We start from the raw sequence: 15571 nt of genomic DNA on the forward strand, positions 1-15571 counted from the left end.
CCCTCAAATGCCAAGTCGTGGCAAACCTCTGCCACCTTTCCCTCAGGCCCTGGCTGCCTTCACGCTAGTCCTGCAGAAGAGCTCGGACATACGCCCCAGGCCGCTGCAGCGCGGTATAATCCCCTCTTCACGTAGCTAACCCTCCCCGACCTCCAGGCCTCGACTCTCACGCCACCCCACCTGAGAAGAAGCTTCCAGGGCCCTCAGGCCAGATTTGGTGCCTCTCCCGGTCCCCCTCACCCTGTCCACTCTCCGCTCCACAGGCAGGTATGCCCAGAGGGGGCCGCCATTGTATCCGCGAACATTTCCTGAGCGAGCTGGGGAGGAACCAGACTTTATCTCAAAGCTGCCACCGTGCCCTAAACTCGCCCTTTTTCTCAACAACTAATACACTCCACCTGAAGCAAGCGCCGCTTCCGCCTGGCCCCGCCTCCTGCCGACCGGAAGCGCTGGCCGCCAGGGGCCCGCGCCCTGCGCCGCAGAGGAAGACGGGAAGCGAGGCGGCCGCACCGCCGCGCGCGCGCGCCCGCTCTGCGCCTGCGCGCAGGCAATTCTCCGCGGGGGCGCGGGCGGCGCATGCGCAGGCGCGCGAGTCTCCGTTAAGAAGGTGCCGCGGCGGCGCCGGAGGTAGGAGGAGCCGGGCTGTGGGGCTGGGAGTCTGCACCCGGGAGGCGGAGGTCCTGTCATTTCGGGCCATTCTCGCTTTCCTAAGGGAGAGGAACCTTTGTCGCCCGTCTCCCTCGCTGGCTCCGTGGCCTCGGCAGGCCCGCAGCCCCGACGGAGAGGCAGGAGTCGCGCTCGGGTGGAGAGGGGCCGGGGCCCGCCTGGAGGGAGGAGGGTGGCGGATCCGGATCCCTACGGTGGTCTCGGTCCGGGTCAGTCCGGGGATCGGGGTTCTCCGTCTCACTTTAGAGCCGTTAGAGTCTTTGGCAGCCCTTTTCCCAGACGGGGAACCCTTCAGCCCCTTTTCATAGGTCGCCGGGTTGGGGGAAGCGGGAGGGTCCGCCCCTTACGGATCCATTCATTCATCCCGCGCCTGCTGTGAGCCGTGCGCTGCGGTAGGTACGAAGCGAGGACGCACAAGTCCCCTTCCCTCTGGAAACCTGCAGGCTTGCAGGATCCGTTATGCCATTCAGTAAAATCTTGATTGGGCACCTACAGGAGGAGATAGACTGTTGTGAGGTTCATATCAGCAGAGATGCGGAGATCAACACAGTTGTGGAGGGTGGAATTTGCTCCAGCCGCTCCCCGCATCCAACAAGATAAAATTCACTTTGCCTAGCCTGACCTTCCAGGCCCTTGTGAGCCGATCCTTGCCTCTCCCCGCAGCCTTTTCTCCTACACCTTTCTCTGTACTCCCATTATACCGAACTCTTTGCAATGCATGAATTCAACAAGTAGTTGTGGAGCACTTATTTCAAGTCAGGCACCGGATCAGCCAAAGAGGTTGCAAAGTAAAACAGATGGATCTCTACCCTCCTGAAGTGTTGAGCTTAATGGGGGACGGATAATAAGCCGATGAATAAAAATACAAGAGCGGATAGTTTGGAACCACACTTCCTAGGTTTGATCCCAGCCCTGCCACTTTGAAAGCTGTTCCTGAACTGGCTTTGAGCCAGTTCCTTATTCTGCTTGAGCGTGTTTTCTTGCCGTAAAGAGAGGATGACAAGAGATTCCACCATATAGGCTTCTTGTAAGGATTAAATGAGTTTGACTTGAAAAGCAATTGGAACAGTGCTTGGCACACAGTAAGCATTCAATAGATATTATCTGTTTCATATGATTATAACCTATGACAGATGCCACTGTGAAAACAGTGGACGATGATAGGGATTAACGGGGATGGAGAGAGTCCATAAAGGATTAGAGGACACTTCTCTAAGGGGAAGACACAGAAGAGAATGAGCCAGCCATACAAAATAGATTCTAGGTAGGAGTATTTTCAGCTCTGGAAAACAAAATGATTAATTAGATTCCTTGGACAGTGGAGATTGCATTATTGTATTTGAAAGGAATAACTTTCTGCCATTGGGTCATTCAGTTTTGATTTTTGAACCCCACTTAGCTGTGCGCCGAAGTAAATAACCATGCCCACAAGGCCCAACCTTTGCATAGAGGCAACATTCTAGTTATCCAGGTTTGGAGAGCCTTGCTGGGTTGAGAAGATAAGGAAAAGTGACCTTTTCTCTCCTGAGTGTTCATGAGAATATAATTTCTCTTTCCGTCTCTTACGTTGCAGTATTTACAGAAAGAGCCTCTTTAACAGCCAGGGGTCTTAGATCAGTGTAGGTGATAGTTTTACTAGATTTGGGGATCATCCTGTTTCTGTGGTGACTGCCTTTCATGGGGTTTGCTCCCTAAATTTCAGTTAAGAAAACACTCTCCCAAGATGCACATATTTTAATACCTGTGGAAGAACATGCTTTGACAGGTTTCTAGATCCTTCTGTCACGATGTCTGATAAGACGGTTAGACCATGTTAACCAGGCTGGACTGAGTATTTGACAGTATTGTTACTCTGAAGACTTTTCCCTCATCCCACATGCCCTTGTCCCTCCCTGGAAGAACTGGCATAAAATGACAATGTCTGATTACACTTACATGCTTTTGGTTTTCCACAGATGTGAAATTAAGTGAACCATATATGTTTCATCATCGTGGAGATCTTGGAGAATTATCTGAGCACCAGGTTCATATGTATTCGATCTCAGAGGCATCTATTGGACAACAAAACACTCTTTCAATTGTGAACTTTATTTATTTATTATTATTATTTTTTGAGACAGAGAGTTTTGCTCTTGTTGCCCAGGTTAGAGTGCAGTGGCACGATCTCGGCTCACTGCAATCTCCGCCTCCCAGGTTCAAGGGATTCTCCTGCCTCTGCCTTCCGAGTAGCTAGGATTACAGGCGTCTGCTACCACGCCTGGCCAATTTTTTGTATTTTCAGTTGAAACGAGGTTTCACCGTATTGGCCAGGCTGGTCTTGAGCTTCTGACCTCAGGTGATCCACCCCCCTCGTCCTCCAAAAGTGCTGGGATTACAAGTGTGAGCCACCACACCTGGCCCAGTTGTGTACTTTAACAGAGGGAAGCTTTAAACATGTTTAACCACAGGCCCAATTTGAACAAAGATACTATAATCATTATAGAGAGGAAAACAGTACTTTTCGTTCAGTTGTGCAAACTCTCCAAGTATCTAACAGAGAAGTAGAGAGGAACCCTAATGAAACTGAGTGTGAATGAGACTCAGCTAGGCTTCTACTTGGGTTCACTTTCTCATCTGTCTGCACGTCCTGGGATTGACCCTCGCTCCTCTGAAGACCAGCCTGAAAGCCTTAAAACTCATCAGATGATGGATGAGTCTGATGAGGACTTTAAAAAACTCTGCGCTAGCTTTTTCCAAAGGGTGAAAAAACATGGAATCAAGGAAGTGTCAGGAGAAAGGAAAACACAAAAGGCCGCCTCAGACGGCACTCAGATAAGAAGCAAATTGAAAAGGACCAAACAAACTGCTACCAAGACCAAAACCCTTCAAGGCCCTGCAGAGAAGAAACTTCCATCTGGCAGCCAGGCCTCTAAGACTAAAAAGCAAGGGGTAACCAAATGGCAAGCAAGTGAACCAGCCCTCTCTGTGAATGGGGATGGGAGTGTGCTTGCCTCTGCTCCAGATCAGCCTGTGCTCTGGGAAACAGCACAAAATACCCAGACGGGTAACTGGCAAGAACCGTCGCCAAAGCTTTCCAGAGAGAAAACCAGAGGTAATTTGTACTCTTTTACACCAGGGGCTGGGAAAGCTTCCTGGAAAGAGCCAGATCATAAATATTTTGGCTTTGTAGGCCATACAAACTCTGTCACAACTACTCAACTCTGCTGTCATAGTGAGAAAGCAGGTGTGGACAATATGTAAATGAACAGGCATGGCCATATGCCAGTAAAACTTTATTTACAAAAATAGGCAGCCAGCCACATGACCGTAGTTTGCTAACTTTTGGTTTATTTTTATTTATTTATTTGTTTTTAAATTTTTAAGCTTAAAAAAAGCTTAGAGCTGGAGGTCTCACTATGTTGCCCAGGCTGTTCTTGAACTCCTGTGCTCAAGCAATCCTCGTGCCTCAGCCTCTCAGAGTGCTGGGATTACAGGCGTAAGCCACTGTGCCCTGCTGACTCCTGGTTTAAACAACGGTCAAGAAAAATATAACCCCTGTGAATTTCTCACATGATTATGTTTGGAGTCCTCTGCTCTTTCAGAATTTCCAATGAAATTCTGTTATATCATTGACATGAGTTACACAAACAACACAATAATGCTGCTTCTCTTGTTTTCTTGAATTTATTCCAAAGTGGGTAAGTTGGACTGGGCCAGCCAATTTGGATAGGCTGCTGAGAGGGCTGCATGAGGGTGCTGTGTGGGCTCAAGTCCCAGGAGAATCTTCAGGTTCTTTCTCTCTCTGAAGACCTTTTAATCTTTTCATTTGTTATTGTTATTGATTTTATTTACTTACTTAGTTTTTAGAGACAGGATCTTGGTCTGTCACCCAGGCTGGAGTGCAGTGGCGCTATCATAGCTCACTGCAGCCTTGACCTCCCAGGTTCAAGCAGTCCTCCCTGCCTCAGCCTCCCGAGTAGCTGGGACCACATGCACCCACCACCGTGCCTGGATAATTTTTTAACCGTTTAAAGCAGTTTTCTTGCCCTGCTGCCCTTGGTTTACTGAGCTATATGCCTAGTACACATTCTTCGTGCAAAACTGAAAACTAGCCTTGCATATATAATACACTATGGGCTCTCTGAGCTCCTGAGTTCTGTTTCTAAATTTCCCTTGCCCTCACTTCCTGATCTTAATAACCTCTCAGTAGAGTGGTGGTAGCGTCTCAGGTCGCAGAGACTACTGGAAGGCGTCAGCAGTGTTGCCTCACCAACTTTACTGGTCTCTCGTGCTCTTTGCTAGTCGGATGAAATCTATGCATGGTTCCCCCAAACCACGTATCCATGCACACACCTGCACAACTGGCACACAACTTCATGGGGTTCATGGATCCCCATCTGTGGATCCCAAGTTAAAGAAGAACTGATCTAGGACATAAACCTTTGTCATTAATATTTCTTTAATAATCGCTATTGGGGTCTAATTGATATTCCATAAAACTCACCCTTTAAAAGGGTATGGTTCAGTGGTTTTTAGTATATTCACAGAGTTGTCCAACCACTGCCACTACCTAACTTTAGAACAGTTTTATCATCCTAAAAATAAACCCCGTGCTCATTAGCAGTCACATCCCATTCCCCTCCTGTTATTGATATTTATGTCTATATTGCCATAAACAAAGAGGTTACCAACAAGCAACGAGTCCTCTTCACATTTGTGAGTCAAACCTAAACTGTTGATAAAGGACTCTTGAAACTTGCGTCTAACCTGTATCTGGTAGAAAAGTCTTTTATTTCTCCAGCTACAACAGATGGCTGTGAATATTTTCCTCCTTGCCAGAGAAAGTGCCCAACAGCGACTCCCAGCCTCCTCCTTCCTGTTTGACAACAGCAGTGCCAAGTCCCTCCAAACCCCGCACAGCACAATTGGTCCTACAGCGAATGCAGCAGTTCAAGAGAGCAGACCCCGAGCGTCTGAGACACGCTTCAGAAGAGTGCTCCCTCGAGGCTGCACGGGAAGAAAATGTCCCAAAGGATCCTCAAGAGGAGATGATGGCGGGGAATGGTATGATGAGCGTGTTTCTGTCTTCCACACAGAGATAAGTTAATATAACTCTGAGGAAGGGAGGCGGGAAGGAATCAGCATTTGTTGAGTTTCTTCTGTGGATAGGCTCTCTGCTTGATGTTTTATCTTTGTCACTTCACTGGATCTAGCCAGAGAATGAAGAGTCTCTGGGGTCCTTTCCCACTTAGCTTCTTTCATAAGGTATCGCTTTTTTTTTTTTTTTTTTTTTTTTTTTTGAGACAGAGCCTTGCTCTGTCACCCAGGCTGCAGTGCAGTGACATGATCTCAGCTCACTGCAACCTCCGCCTCCCAGGTTCAAGCAATTATCTTGCCCCAGCCACTGGGATTACAGACGTGTGCCACCACACCTGGCCAATTTTTATATTTTTAATAGAGACAGGGTTTCGCCAGATTGTCCAGGCTGGTCTCGAACTCCTGACCTCAAGTGATCTGCCTACCTCAGCTCCCAAAAGTGCTGGGATTACAGGTGTGAACCATTGCGCCTGGCCCTCTTCCTTTTTTTTTTTTTTTCTTTTTTGAGATGGAGTCTTGGTCTGTTGCCTAGGCTGGAGTGCAGTGGCACGATCTCAGCTCACTGCAAGCTTCGTCTCCCAGGTTCACACCATTCTCCTGCCTCAGCCTCCCGAGTAGCTGGGACTACAGGCTCCCACCACCACGCCCAGCTAATTTTTTGTATTTTTAGTAGAGACGAGGTTTCACTATGTTAGCCAGGATGATCTCGAACTCCTGACTTCGTGATCCACCCGCCTCAGCCTCCCAAAGTGCTGGGATTACAGGCGTGAACCACTGTGCCCAGCCTCCTTTTTAAAAAAATTATGACTTTTTATTATGAAAGCTTTCCCTTTCAGTTTTTTCCTTAAAAAAAAGAGAACCCTCAGTATTCACAGAAAACTTTTCCTTTCAGAAAAGGTTTTTTTGTTGTTGTTGTTTTAATTACAATGAAGCCAGGCATGATGGCTCATACCTATAATCCCAAAACTTTGGGAGGCCAAGGCAGGAGGACTGCTTGAGGTCACAAGTTCGAGACCAGCCTGGATAACATAGTGAGACCCCATCTCTACAAAAAAATTTTAGGGGCCGGGCGTGGTGGCTCACGCCTATAATCCCAGCACTTTGGCAGGCCGAGGTGCGCAGATCACAGGGTCAGAAGATTGAGACCATCCTGGCTAACACAGTGAAACCCCATCTCTACGAAAAATACAAAAAAATTAGCCAGGTATGGTGGCAGGTGCCTGTAGTCCCGGCTACTCGGGAGGCTGAGGCAGGAGAATGGCGTGAACCTGGGAGGCAGAGCTTGCAGTGAGCTGAGATCGCACCACTGCACTCCAGCCTGAGCAACAGAGCAAGACTCTGGACTCAAAAAAAAATTTTTTTTTAATTAGCTAGGCATGATGATGCACAACTGTAGTCCCAGCTACTTGGGAGGCTGAGGCAGGAGGATTGCTTGACCCCAGGAGGCTGAGCTGCAGTGAGCTGTGATTGCATCATTGCACTCCAGGGCAACAGAGTGAGACCCTGTCTCAAAAAAAAAAAATATATTACAATGAATCCCCTAATCCCCTATACCTCAATCTAGATTTAACAAATGTTAACATTTGGCCATTTGTTTATGTCTTTATAAATATACATATTTTTCTTTCTTTCTTTCTTTCTTTTTTTTTTTTGGAGATGGAGTCTTGGTCTGTCTCCCAGGTTGGAGTGCAATGGCGTGATCTCGGCTCACTGCAACCTCCACCTCCCGGGTTCAAGCCATTCTGCCTCAGCTTCCAAGTAGCTGGGACTACAGGCATGCACCAGCACGTCTAGCTAATTTTTGTATTTTTAGTAGAGATGGGGTTTCACCATGCTGGCCAGGCTGTTCTCGAACTCCTGACCTCTTGATCTGCCCACCTCAGTCTCCCAAAGTGCTGGGATTACAGATGTGAGCCACCGTGCCTAGCCAAGCATACATATTTTTCTTCCATATTATCTGAAGGTAAGTTATAGACATTAGGATCCTTCACCCCTAGATTCTGCTGCATAACCACAATACCATTATCACACTTAATTCCATAATAGTGCCTGGCATCCAGTTCAGATTCAAATTTCCCCAGTTGTCTCAAGGTTATTTTTTGTAGCTGGTTTCTTTTTTTTCTGAACAAGGATTCAGTAAGTTCACACACTGCATATTGCTATAGCTCAGCCGTATCCTAAGGTCTAGATTCTAGAATAGTCCCCCTGTTTTCTGTTGTTTTCCATGACACTGACTTTTTTTTTTTTTTTTTTTTTTGACAGAGCCTTGGCTAGAGTGCAGTGGCACGATCTCGGTTCACTGCAACCTCTCCCTCCCGGGTTCAAGCTATTCTCGTGCCTCGGCCTCCTGAGTAGCTGGGATTACAAGCACCCACCACCACACCTGGTTAATTTTTTTGTATTTTTAGTAGAAATGCAGTTTCGCCATGTTTCCCAGGCTGGTCTTGAACTCCTGAGCTCAGGCGATCTGCCCTCTTCAGCCTCCCAAAGTGCTAGGATTACAGGTGTGAACCACCGCACCCAGCCCTATGACACTGAGTTTTTGAAGAGGCTAGGCTAATTGTATTATAAGATTTCCCACTTTCTGGATTTGTTTATTTCTTTATGGGATCGTTAACTCCTTCCTCTAACCCTTGGGTTGCCCCACTCTGAGTAGATTAGAGGCTCATTGGCTCCAGGTGAGACAGGGTGGCGGCAGTGCCCCATAGCTGCTGTGTACTTGGTGTGGCAGTAGCCCAATAAGCATAATAATGCCAGGTGCTCCTGTTCTCCATCCTCGAAACGATATGGATTCTCATCTCTGATGAAAATATACAAAAGGAAAAGAAATAGGAAGAAACCATTATTGGCGGACCTACCGCTAAGCATGCAGGATCTTGGCATTGCATTGCAGATTTCACTGCAGTAGCATGGAGGAGTCTCAGGCCGCCCCAGGGTCCACAGCAGGCAGTGATTTGATGTTCTGCCGAGGCATCAGTCCTGGACGCACATGTGAGGTGCAGAGGAGGCACCCAGCTGGTGTGAGCTCCGCCCCTGCCCAGGATTTGACTCAGTTCTCTCTGTATCTTCACATCACACCCAGCAAGTGCTCAGAAAGAGATAAACCATTGCTTTGTTAAGAAACCAAACTAGGCTGGACGCAGTGGCTCACGCCTGTAATTCCAGCACTTTGGGGAGGCCAAGGCGGGCAGATCACCTGAGGTCAGGAATTCAGGACCACCCTGGCCAACATGGTGAAGCCCTGTCTGTACTAAAAATTAGCCCGGCGTGGTGGTGGGCACCTGTAATCCCAGCTACTCAGGAGGCTGAGGCAGGAGAATCACTTGGACCCGGGAGACAGAGGTTGCAGTGAGCTGAGATCGCGTCGTTGCACTCCAGCCTGGGGACAGAGTGTGAGACTCCATCTCAAAACAAAACAAAACAAAACAAAACAGGGCATCAAAATGAAGGTGTGCTGTTTTGTTGGCCTCAGTGGCAGGCACTGGTAGGCCACAGCCATCAAGAACTTAGGGATTTATGAGGTGTTCAAGGCATATCCCTTGTGAGTGACAGGGGTCTGCTCCAGCAATATCAGATGGGCCACCCTGGGAGCCATCTCAAGACCAGAATCAGTCCATTCTTGGGTTTGATGCTAAGTAAGAGATGTTGCCTTTTAATCGCCAAAGGTTCACTGTGCCCTGGTTTTATTATGGGTAGTAAAAGGTCAGCAGGAAAGGTTGAGTTTTGAAGAGAACATCCAGCTTTGTTGGAATATGAGCCTTGTGAACCTGCAGTGCCCGAGGTAGCCAACTTCAGCAGAAGTGGGAAAGTTTAGGTCCTTACTACTCAGAGCGGTCCTGTGGTGCCAGCATCACCAAGCCTGGGGGCTGCTAGAAATGCGGAGAGTCTCAGGCTGCACCTGGACCCCTTGAATTTGAATCTGAGTGTCGACAAGCTTCCCAGGTAATGCATATCCATGTTAAAGTTGGAGATGGCTGTTGCAGGAGCGCTGATTAGTGCCCAGTCTCAGTGGACAGTGCCTGAGTCACCAGCCTGCAGAGCGGAGCTGGGTTCTGGTTTCTTCGTGCTCCACCTGCTCCCCATGGTATGCAGGAGCTGACAGAGCAGAGGTCTGAGGGTGAGCTTGTCTTTGGAGTTTATTCTCACGGATCTTTGGTGCTTCTCCACAGTGTATGGGCTTGGGCCCCCTGCCCCAGAGAGCGACGCTGCGGTGGCCTTGACCCTGCAGCAGGAGTTTGCACGGGTAGGAGCATCGGCACATGATGATAGCCTGGAGGAAAAGGGTTTGTTCTTCTGCCAGATTTGTCAAAAGAACCTCTCATCCATGAACGTGACCCGAAGGGAACAGCATGTGAACAGGTGGGGGCAGCTTGGGCCGTCGCCTCTCCCATGTACATGACCAGAATCCCCAGGCACCCCAGGGCTGGAGTGTGGATCTCCACATCTTACCGTGACAACAGCACCTCAGCTTTGTTGTCAACCTACCCCTTTTTAAAAATAACTTTGTTGAGATATAATTCACAGAACATACAGTTCACCCATTTAAACTGAACAAATCACTACTTTTGGGATATTCACACAGTTGGGCAACTGTCACCACAATCACTTCTGGATTATTTTCATCACCCCCAGAAGAATCCCCACACCCATTGGCAGCCACTCCCTATTGCCCTTCTCTCCCCTGACAACCACTAATCAGCTTTCTGTCTGGATGGATTTGCCGATTCTGAAATTGCACAGTTGTCCTTTTGTGTCTGCCTTCTTTGCCTTAATACGTTGTTTTTGAGGTTCATCCATGTCGTAGCATAAAGCAGGCTTCATTCCTTTGTATGGCTGAGCAGTATCTCATTGTATGGATAGACTGTGTTTTTCCCATTCTTAGATGAGGAATATGACCATGGTTTATCCTTTCATCCACTGGCGGACATCTGGAGCATTTCTACCCTTTGGGATTGTGGATAGAGCTGCTGTGAACATGGGTTTCATGTATTTGTTTGGGTACCTGCTTTCAGTTCTTTGGGGTCTCTACTTAGGAGTGGAATTTCTAAGTCATCATGTAACTGCGTTTAATCTTCCCTTGCTTTCTTTAGCCAACTTTGCTAGCAGATACCTAAGCGTAGTGTCTAGGGGCTGACCGCCAGGAGACGGAGCCAGGCTGTGCGGAGGGGATTGGCTTGGAGGAACTTGCTTTGACCACAGCACGTCCATGTTGACCTGGACCCACATTTGCTCCAATCCACATTCCCAGGGAGGGTGGTTCTCCTGTATTGACTATTTTCCTTCAGGTGCTTGGATGAAGCTGAAAAGACACTAAGACCTTCCGTGCCTCAGATCCCTGAGTGCCCGATTTGTGGGAAACCGTTTCTTACCTTAAAGAGCAGAACCAGTCACTTGAAGCAATGTGCTGTGAAGATGGAGGTTGGCCCCCAGCTCCTGCTGCAGGCTGTGCGGCTGCAGACAGCACAGCCTGAGGGGAGCAGCAGCCCGCCGGTGTCCAGGTAAGACGACAAAAAGGAAGAAAACCAAGCCAAATAATGCTGTGTGCACTCAGGGCTTTTTCTATTTAAAAAAGCTTTTTATGGGCTGGGCACAGTAGTTCACACCTGTAATCGCAGCACTTTGGGAGGCCGAGGTGGGCAGATCACCTGAGGTCAGGAGTTCGATACCAGCCTGGCCAATATGGTAAAATCTCGTCTCTACTAAAAATACAAAAATCAGCTGGGCATGGTGGCCCATGCCTGTAGTCCCAGCTACTTGGGAGGCTGAGGCAGGAGAATCACTTGAACCCAGAAGGTAGAGGTTGCAGTGAGCCAAGATCGCACCACTGCACTCCAGCCTGGACAGAGTGAGACCCTGTCTCAAAAAAAAAAAAAAAAAAAAAGCTTTTTATGGTGTTGGAGGAAAAAAGAGCCCTCTTTGATTCTGGAAATGAAACACTTAGGGTGGAAATCGGGCACAGTCTAGAAAAGGGTGAGGAGGGGACAGAATCTGCATTCTGGAAGGCTCTGGACCTGCCCCTTTAGGTGGGTGCAGAAATGATCATCGCACTGTTTTCCTCAAGGTACTTCCTGAGTTTTCAATCCCATGATCCCACAGTCGGTACCCTCTAATGCGAGGGTCCCCAACCCCCCGGCCTCGGACCAGTACCGGTCTGTGGCCTGTTAGGAACCTGGCCACACAGCAGGATGTGAGCAGCGGGCAGGCAAGCTTTACTGCCTGAGCTCCGCCTCCTGTCAGATCAGTGGTGGCATTAGACTCACAGGAACACAAACCCTATTGTGAGCTGCGCATGCATGGAATGAGCTCTCCTTATGAGAATCGAAAGCCTGATGATCTGAGGTGGAATGCTTTGATGCTGAAACCATTCCCCCCACTCCTGTCCCATGGAAAAATTGTCTTCCATGAAACCAGTTCCTGGTACCAAAATGTTGGGGACTACTGCTTTACCACACCTAAGAATTTGGTAGTCACTTTACTCCATCCATTCCGTTGTTGGGCGGCATGGTTTCCACCTCAGCATAGTCCAGTTTTCACACTGTTAACATAAGATTATTCAGCACAGTTCAAAGAGTTGGTGATTGGCCAGGCACGATAGCTTACACCTGTAATCCGAATACTTTGGGAGGCCAGGGCGGAAGGATCACTTGAGCCCAGGAGTTCAAGACCCCCTGGACTACATAGCAAGACCCATCACTACAAAAAATTTAAAAATTAGCTGGCTGTGGTGCTGCACACCTGTAGTCCCAGCTACTTGGGAGGCTGAGGTGGAAGGATCGCTTGAGCCTGGGAGGCCAATGTTGCAATGAGCTGTGATTGCACCACTGCACTCCAGGGCAAGAACCTGTCTTCATAAAACAAACAAACAAAAACAACAACAAAGTTGGTGAAACAGAAGTGTAGGACCCTATTTTTTAAAAATCTTGCATGAATTAATGCTTAAAAGTTAAAATGAGTTACCTTGCTAACAGCCAGGAAACAAGTCCTCAGCATGCAAACCACAGCCACACAAGTGCCAGAGGGCTGGCCCTGCTCCACACTGCCCTGCTGCTGAGGACGCTAGAGCTGACATCAGGTTCATAGTGAACAAAGGCAACTTGGACCTTTGACTCCTCCAGGTTTGAGACCGCTGTCAGGAGCAAAGGGAAGGCCAAAGGCGATGGCTGTTTGTCCCGCCCACTGCTTTGCACACAGGTTATGGCCAGCCGGGCTGGGTCGGGGCTGACATGGCAGAGGGCAGAGGGGATTCTCTTGGCGGGGGAGCCCATCTATATTTAGCACCTCCACACCACCATGGCAGGGGTGCAAGCCTTGAGGCCGTAGAATAGACGTCATCTAAGCCATTGCTTCTTTCTTGGCAGGACCACACCAAAAGCACCTGCGCAGATAAAGTATGTCTGCCTTTAGAATATCTCCAAGTACTGAAACTAGATGTATGTGGATCCCTTTAGAAGGTTGTTAAGAGTAGAGAACTATAGGAGCTGGGTGCCCTCATGGGGTCTTTGAACCCCTCCCTCCCCAAAGGCCAAGCCTGTGGTCATCAGAACGCATGCCCCGGCCAGAGTGCCTCATACTCTTTCCCCACAGCCCAAACCTGGCCTGCTGGGGAGTGAGGAGGGGACAGAGTCTGTGTTCCCTTCACAGAGGCAGGGTCCCAGGCTGCCCAGGCAGCTCCTTTCCCTCTGGGAGGCTGTGGTTATCCACGTTCCTGGGAAGGTGAACTTGAGCCATCCCTGGCACCGTGGAGAGCACGAGCTTTTGCAAAAGCCAGAGGCATGGCTGCATTGCAGGGAAGGTGGGCCCGGTTTGTGCTAAGTTCCTTTGTCACCTCTGCCCTCCTCCTTCTTGCCCAGCTTGTTGGGAGTCACCCAGGCAGCCTAGGTTCTCTCCAGCCAGAAACTCCTGTTCATTTCCTCCAAACCAAATGAGCTGCTGCCCGTTGAAAGTGCAGAGTCCCGGGGCAGCTGGTATAATGTTGACCATTGGCAGCTTAAGGTGGGAAGCCCTTCCTTCTGGCCATGGGCAGAGGCACTGCCGTGGAGCCCTTGCAGGAGGGAAAGGATCCCTTTCTGCCGGTGTGGCCAGGACCGTGCAAGGAGCATCGGAAGTATTGATGGGTGAAGGTGGTAGGAGTCCAGGGAGCCTGCTCAGAGCCATCGATTGTTGACTCCATTGGATGGGCTTGGCCACATGAGGATGTGCAGGTACCACAGATGGCTCCGTACATCTGCCATGAGCCTGCTGGACAGCAGCACGTGAAGGAACCCAGACCCTCCTGTGCCTGGGCCATGTTGAACTTTTGGCCTGGGATTGAATGAGTTCACACAAGGCAGTGGAAGTGGGGGACGCATCTGCCTGGCAGGTCCACATCCGTCACTTTTCTCTCAGGCCCAGCCCTCTCCAGGCCAGTGTGACCAACCTGAGAAGCATGCACTCCTCTAGCCCCAGTAACTTTTTTCTTTGGCTATTTTCTATCTTCAGTGATCACGGTGGAGGTCTGAAACGGAGAGGACCCACCAGCAAGAAGCAGCCACGGAAGAGGCGGAAGGTAGACGAGGTACCGTCCGAGGACTTGCTGGTGGCCATGGCTCTGTCCCGGTCGGAGATGGAGCCGTGTGTGGCCGTGCCAGCGCTCAGGCTGGAAAGTGCCTTTTCTGAGAGGATGAGACCAAAAGCAGGTTTGTGTGGCCAGAACAGTGACCCTGGGAGAGACCACCAGCAGGTCCCAGGTGACTGGACCGACTCCACCGTTGATGGTGTCGCTTTTGTTTCTCTCTAGAGAAGAAAAGTCGCAAGAAGAAACCCCCGGCGTCCCCCCCATTGTTGTTAGTCCAGGACTCTGAAACCACAGGCCGACAGATAGAGGACCGTGTGGCTCTGCTCCTTTCTGAGGAAGTGGAATTATCTAGCACGCCACCACTTCCTGCCAGCAGGATTTTAAAGGAAGGGTGGGAAAGAGCGGGCCAGTGTCCTCCTCCACCTGAACGCAAGCAGAGCTTTCTGTGGGAGGGCAGTGCACTGACTGGGGCCTGGGCCATGGAGGCCTTCTACACGGCCAGGCTGGTCCCTCCTCTCGTGCCCCAGCGGCCTGCCCAGGTGAGTCCCTCCCCTCAGGCACATGGGATAGGCTTTCGGGGGAGGCTGGCGGTCCCAGAACTGCAACACTGGGTACCCACAGCCAGGTGATGGAAAGTCCAGGAAGGAAAGGCAGGGGTGGGGAGGCCAGAGGGGCACTTGGTGGCTGCAGCTTTCTTCTCTGTCCAGCAACTACATGGTACTCTGGGTAGGATCAGGGAGGACCCTTGGTGTCCACCAGAGTGTGTTCCTGGAGTCCGCTGCAAATGCAGAGTCCCGGCCGGGTGCAGTGGCTCACGCCTGTAATCCCAGCACTTTGGGAGGCTGAGGTGGGCGGATTACGAGGTCAGGAGTTCAAGACCAGCCTGGCTAATATGGTGAAACCCCATCTCTACCAAGAATACAAAAATTAGCCGGGCGTGGTGGCACACACCTGTAATCCCAGTTACTTGGGAGACTGAGGCAGAAGAATCACTTGAACTGGGAGGCAGAATTTGCAGTGAGCCAAGATCGTGCCATTACACTCCAGCCTAGGCAACAAAGCGAGACTCTGTCTTAAACAAAACAAAACAAAAAAGCAAGAGTCCCAGGGCAGCTGGCGAAATGCCTCAGACGGAGCCCGGACACCTGCATTCGAAACACACACTCCAGACAGTCCTGCAGCAAGTAGCCCTGGAGTCGGTACGCACCTGCCTGAGGCGGCTTGGAGGACTTCAGGAGGGTGGCAGGCCTGGGCTCCCCTGGCCTCTGACAAGCC

The 15571-nt window shown here is 49.9% G+C and overlaps 1 protein-coding gene across 3 annotated transcripts in view; it reads left to right on the forward strand.

Moving 5' to 3' along the window:
- Positions 1-583: 583 nt before the first annotated feature.
- The window catches only part of SLX4 (SLX4 structure-specific endonuclease subunit), a 30464-nt gene continuing 15476 nt past the window's right edge, over positions 584-15571 (forward strand). Inside the window, exons 1-7 of one of the 3 annotated variants that reach the window (XM_030799185.1) lie at positions 584-627; positions 2622-3757; positions 5485-5709; positions 9912-10101; positions 11028-11240; positions 14221-14417; positions 14519-14835. In XM_030799185.1, coding sequence (XP_030655045.1) covers positions 3223-3757; positions 5485-5709; positions 9912-10101; positions 11028-11240; positions 14221-14417; positions 14519-14835 — 1677 coding nt within the window. In that variant the 5' untranslated portion in view covers positions 584-627; positions 2622-3222. Of the gene's footprint in view, positions 628-2621; positions 3758-4606; positions 5710-9911; positions 10102-11027; positions 11241-14220; positions 14418-14518; positions 14836-15571 lie in introns of those variants that run through there. The other 2 variants (XM_030799184.1, XM_030799186.1) reach the window with 2 other exon arrangements.

This window comes from Nomascus leucogenys, chromosome 18, assembly GCF_006542625.1.
Source record: "Nomascus leucogenys isolate Asia chromosome 18, Asia_NLE_v1, whole genome shotgun sequence".
Lineage (NCBI taxonomy): Eukaryota > Metazoa > Chordata > Mammalia > Primates > Hylobatidae > Nomascus > Nomascus leucogenys.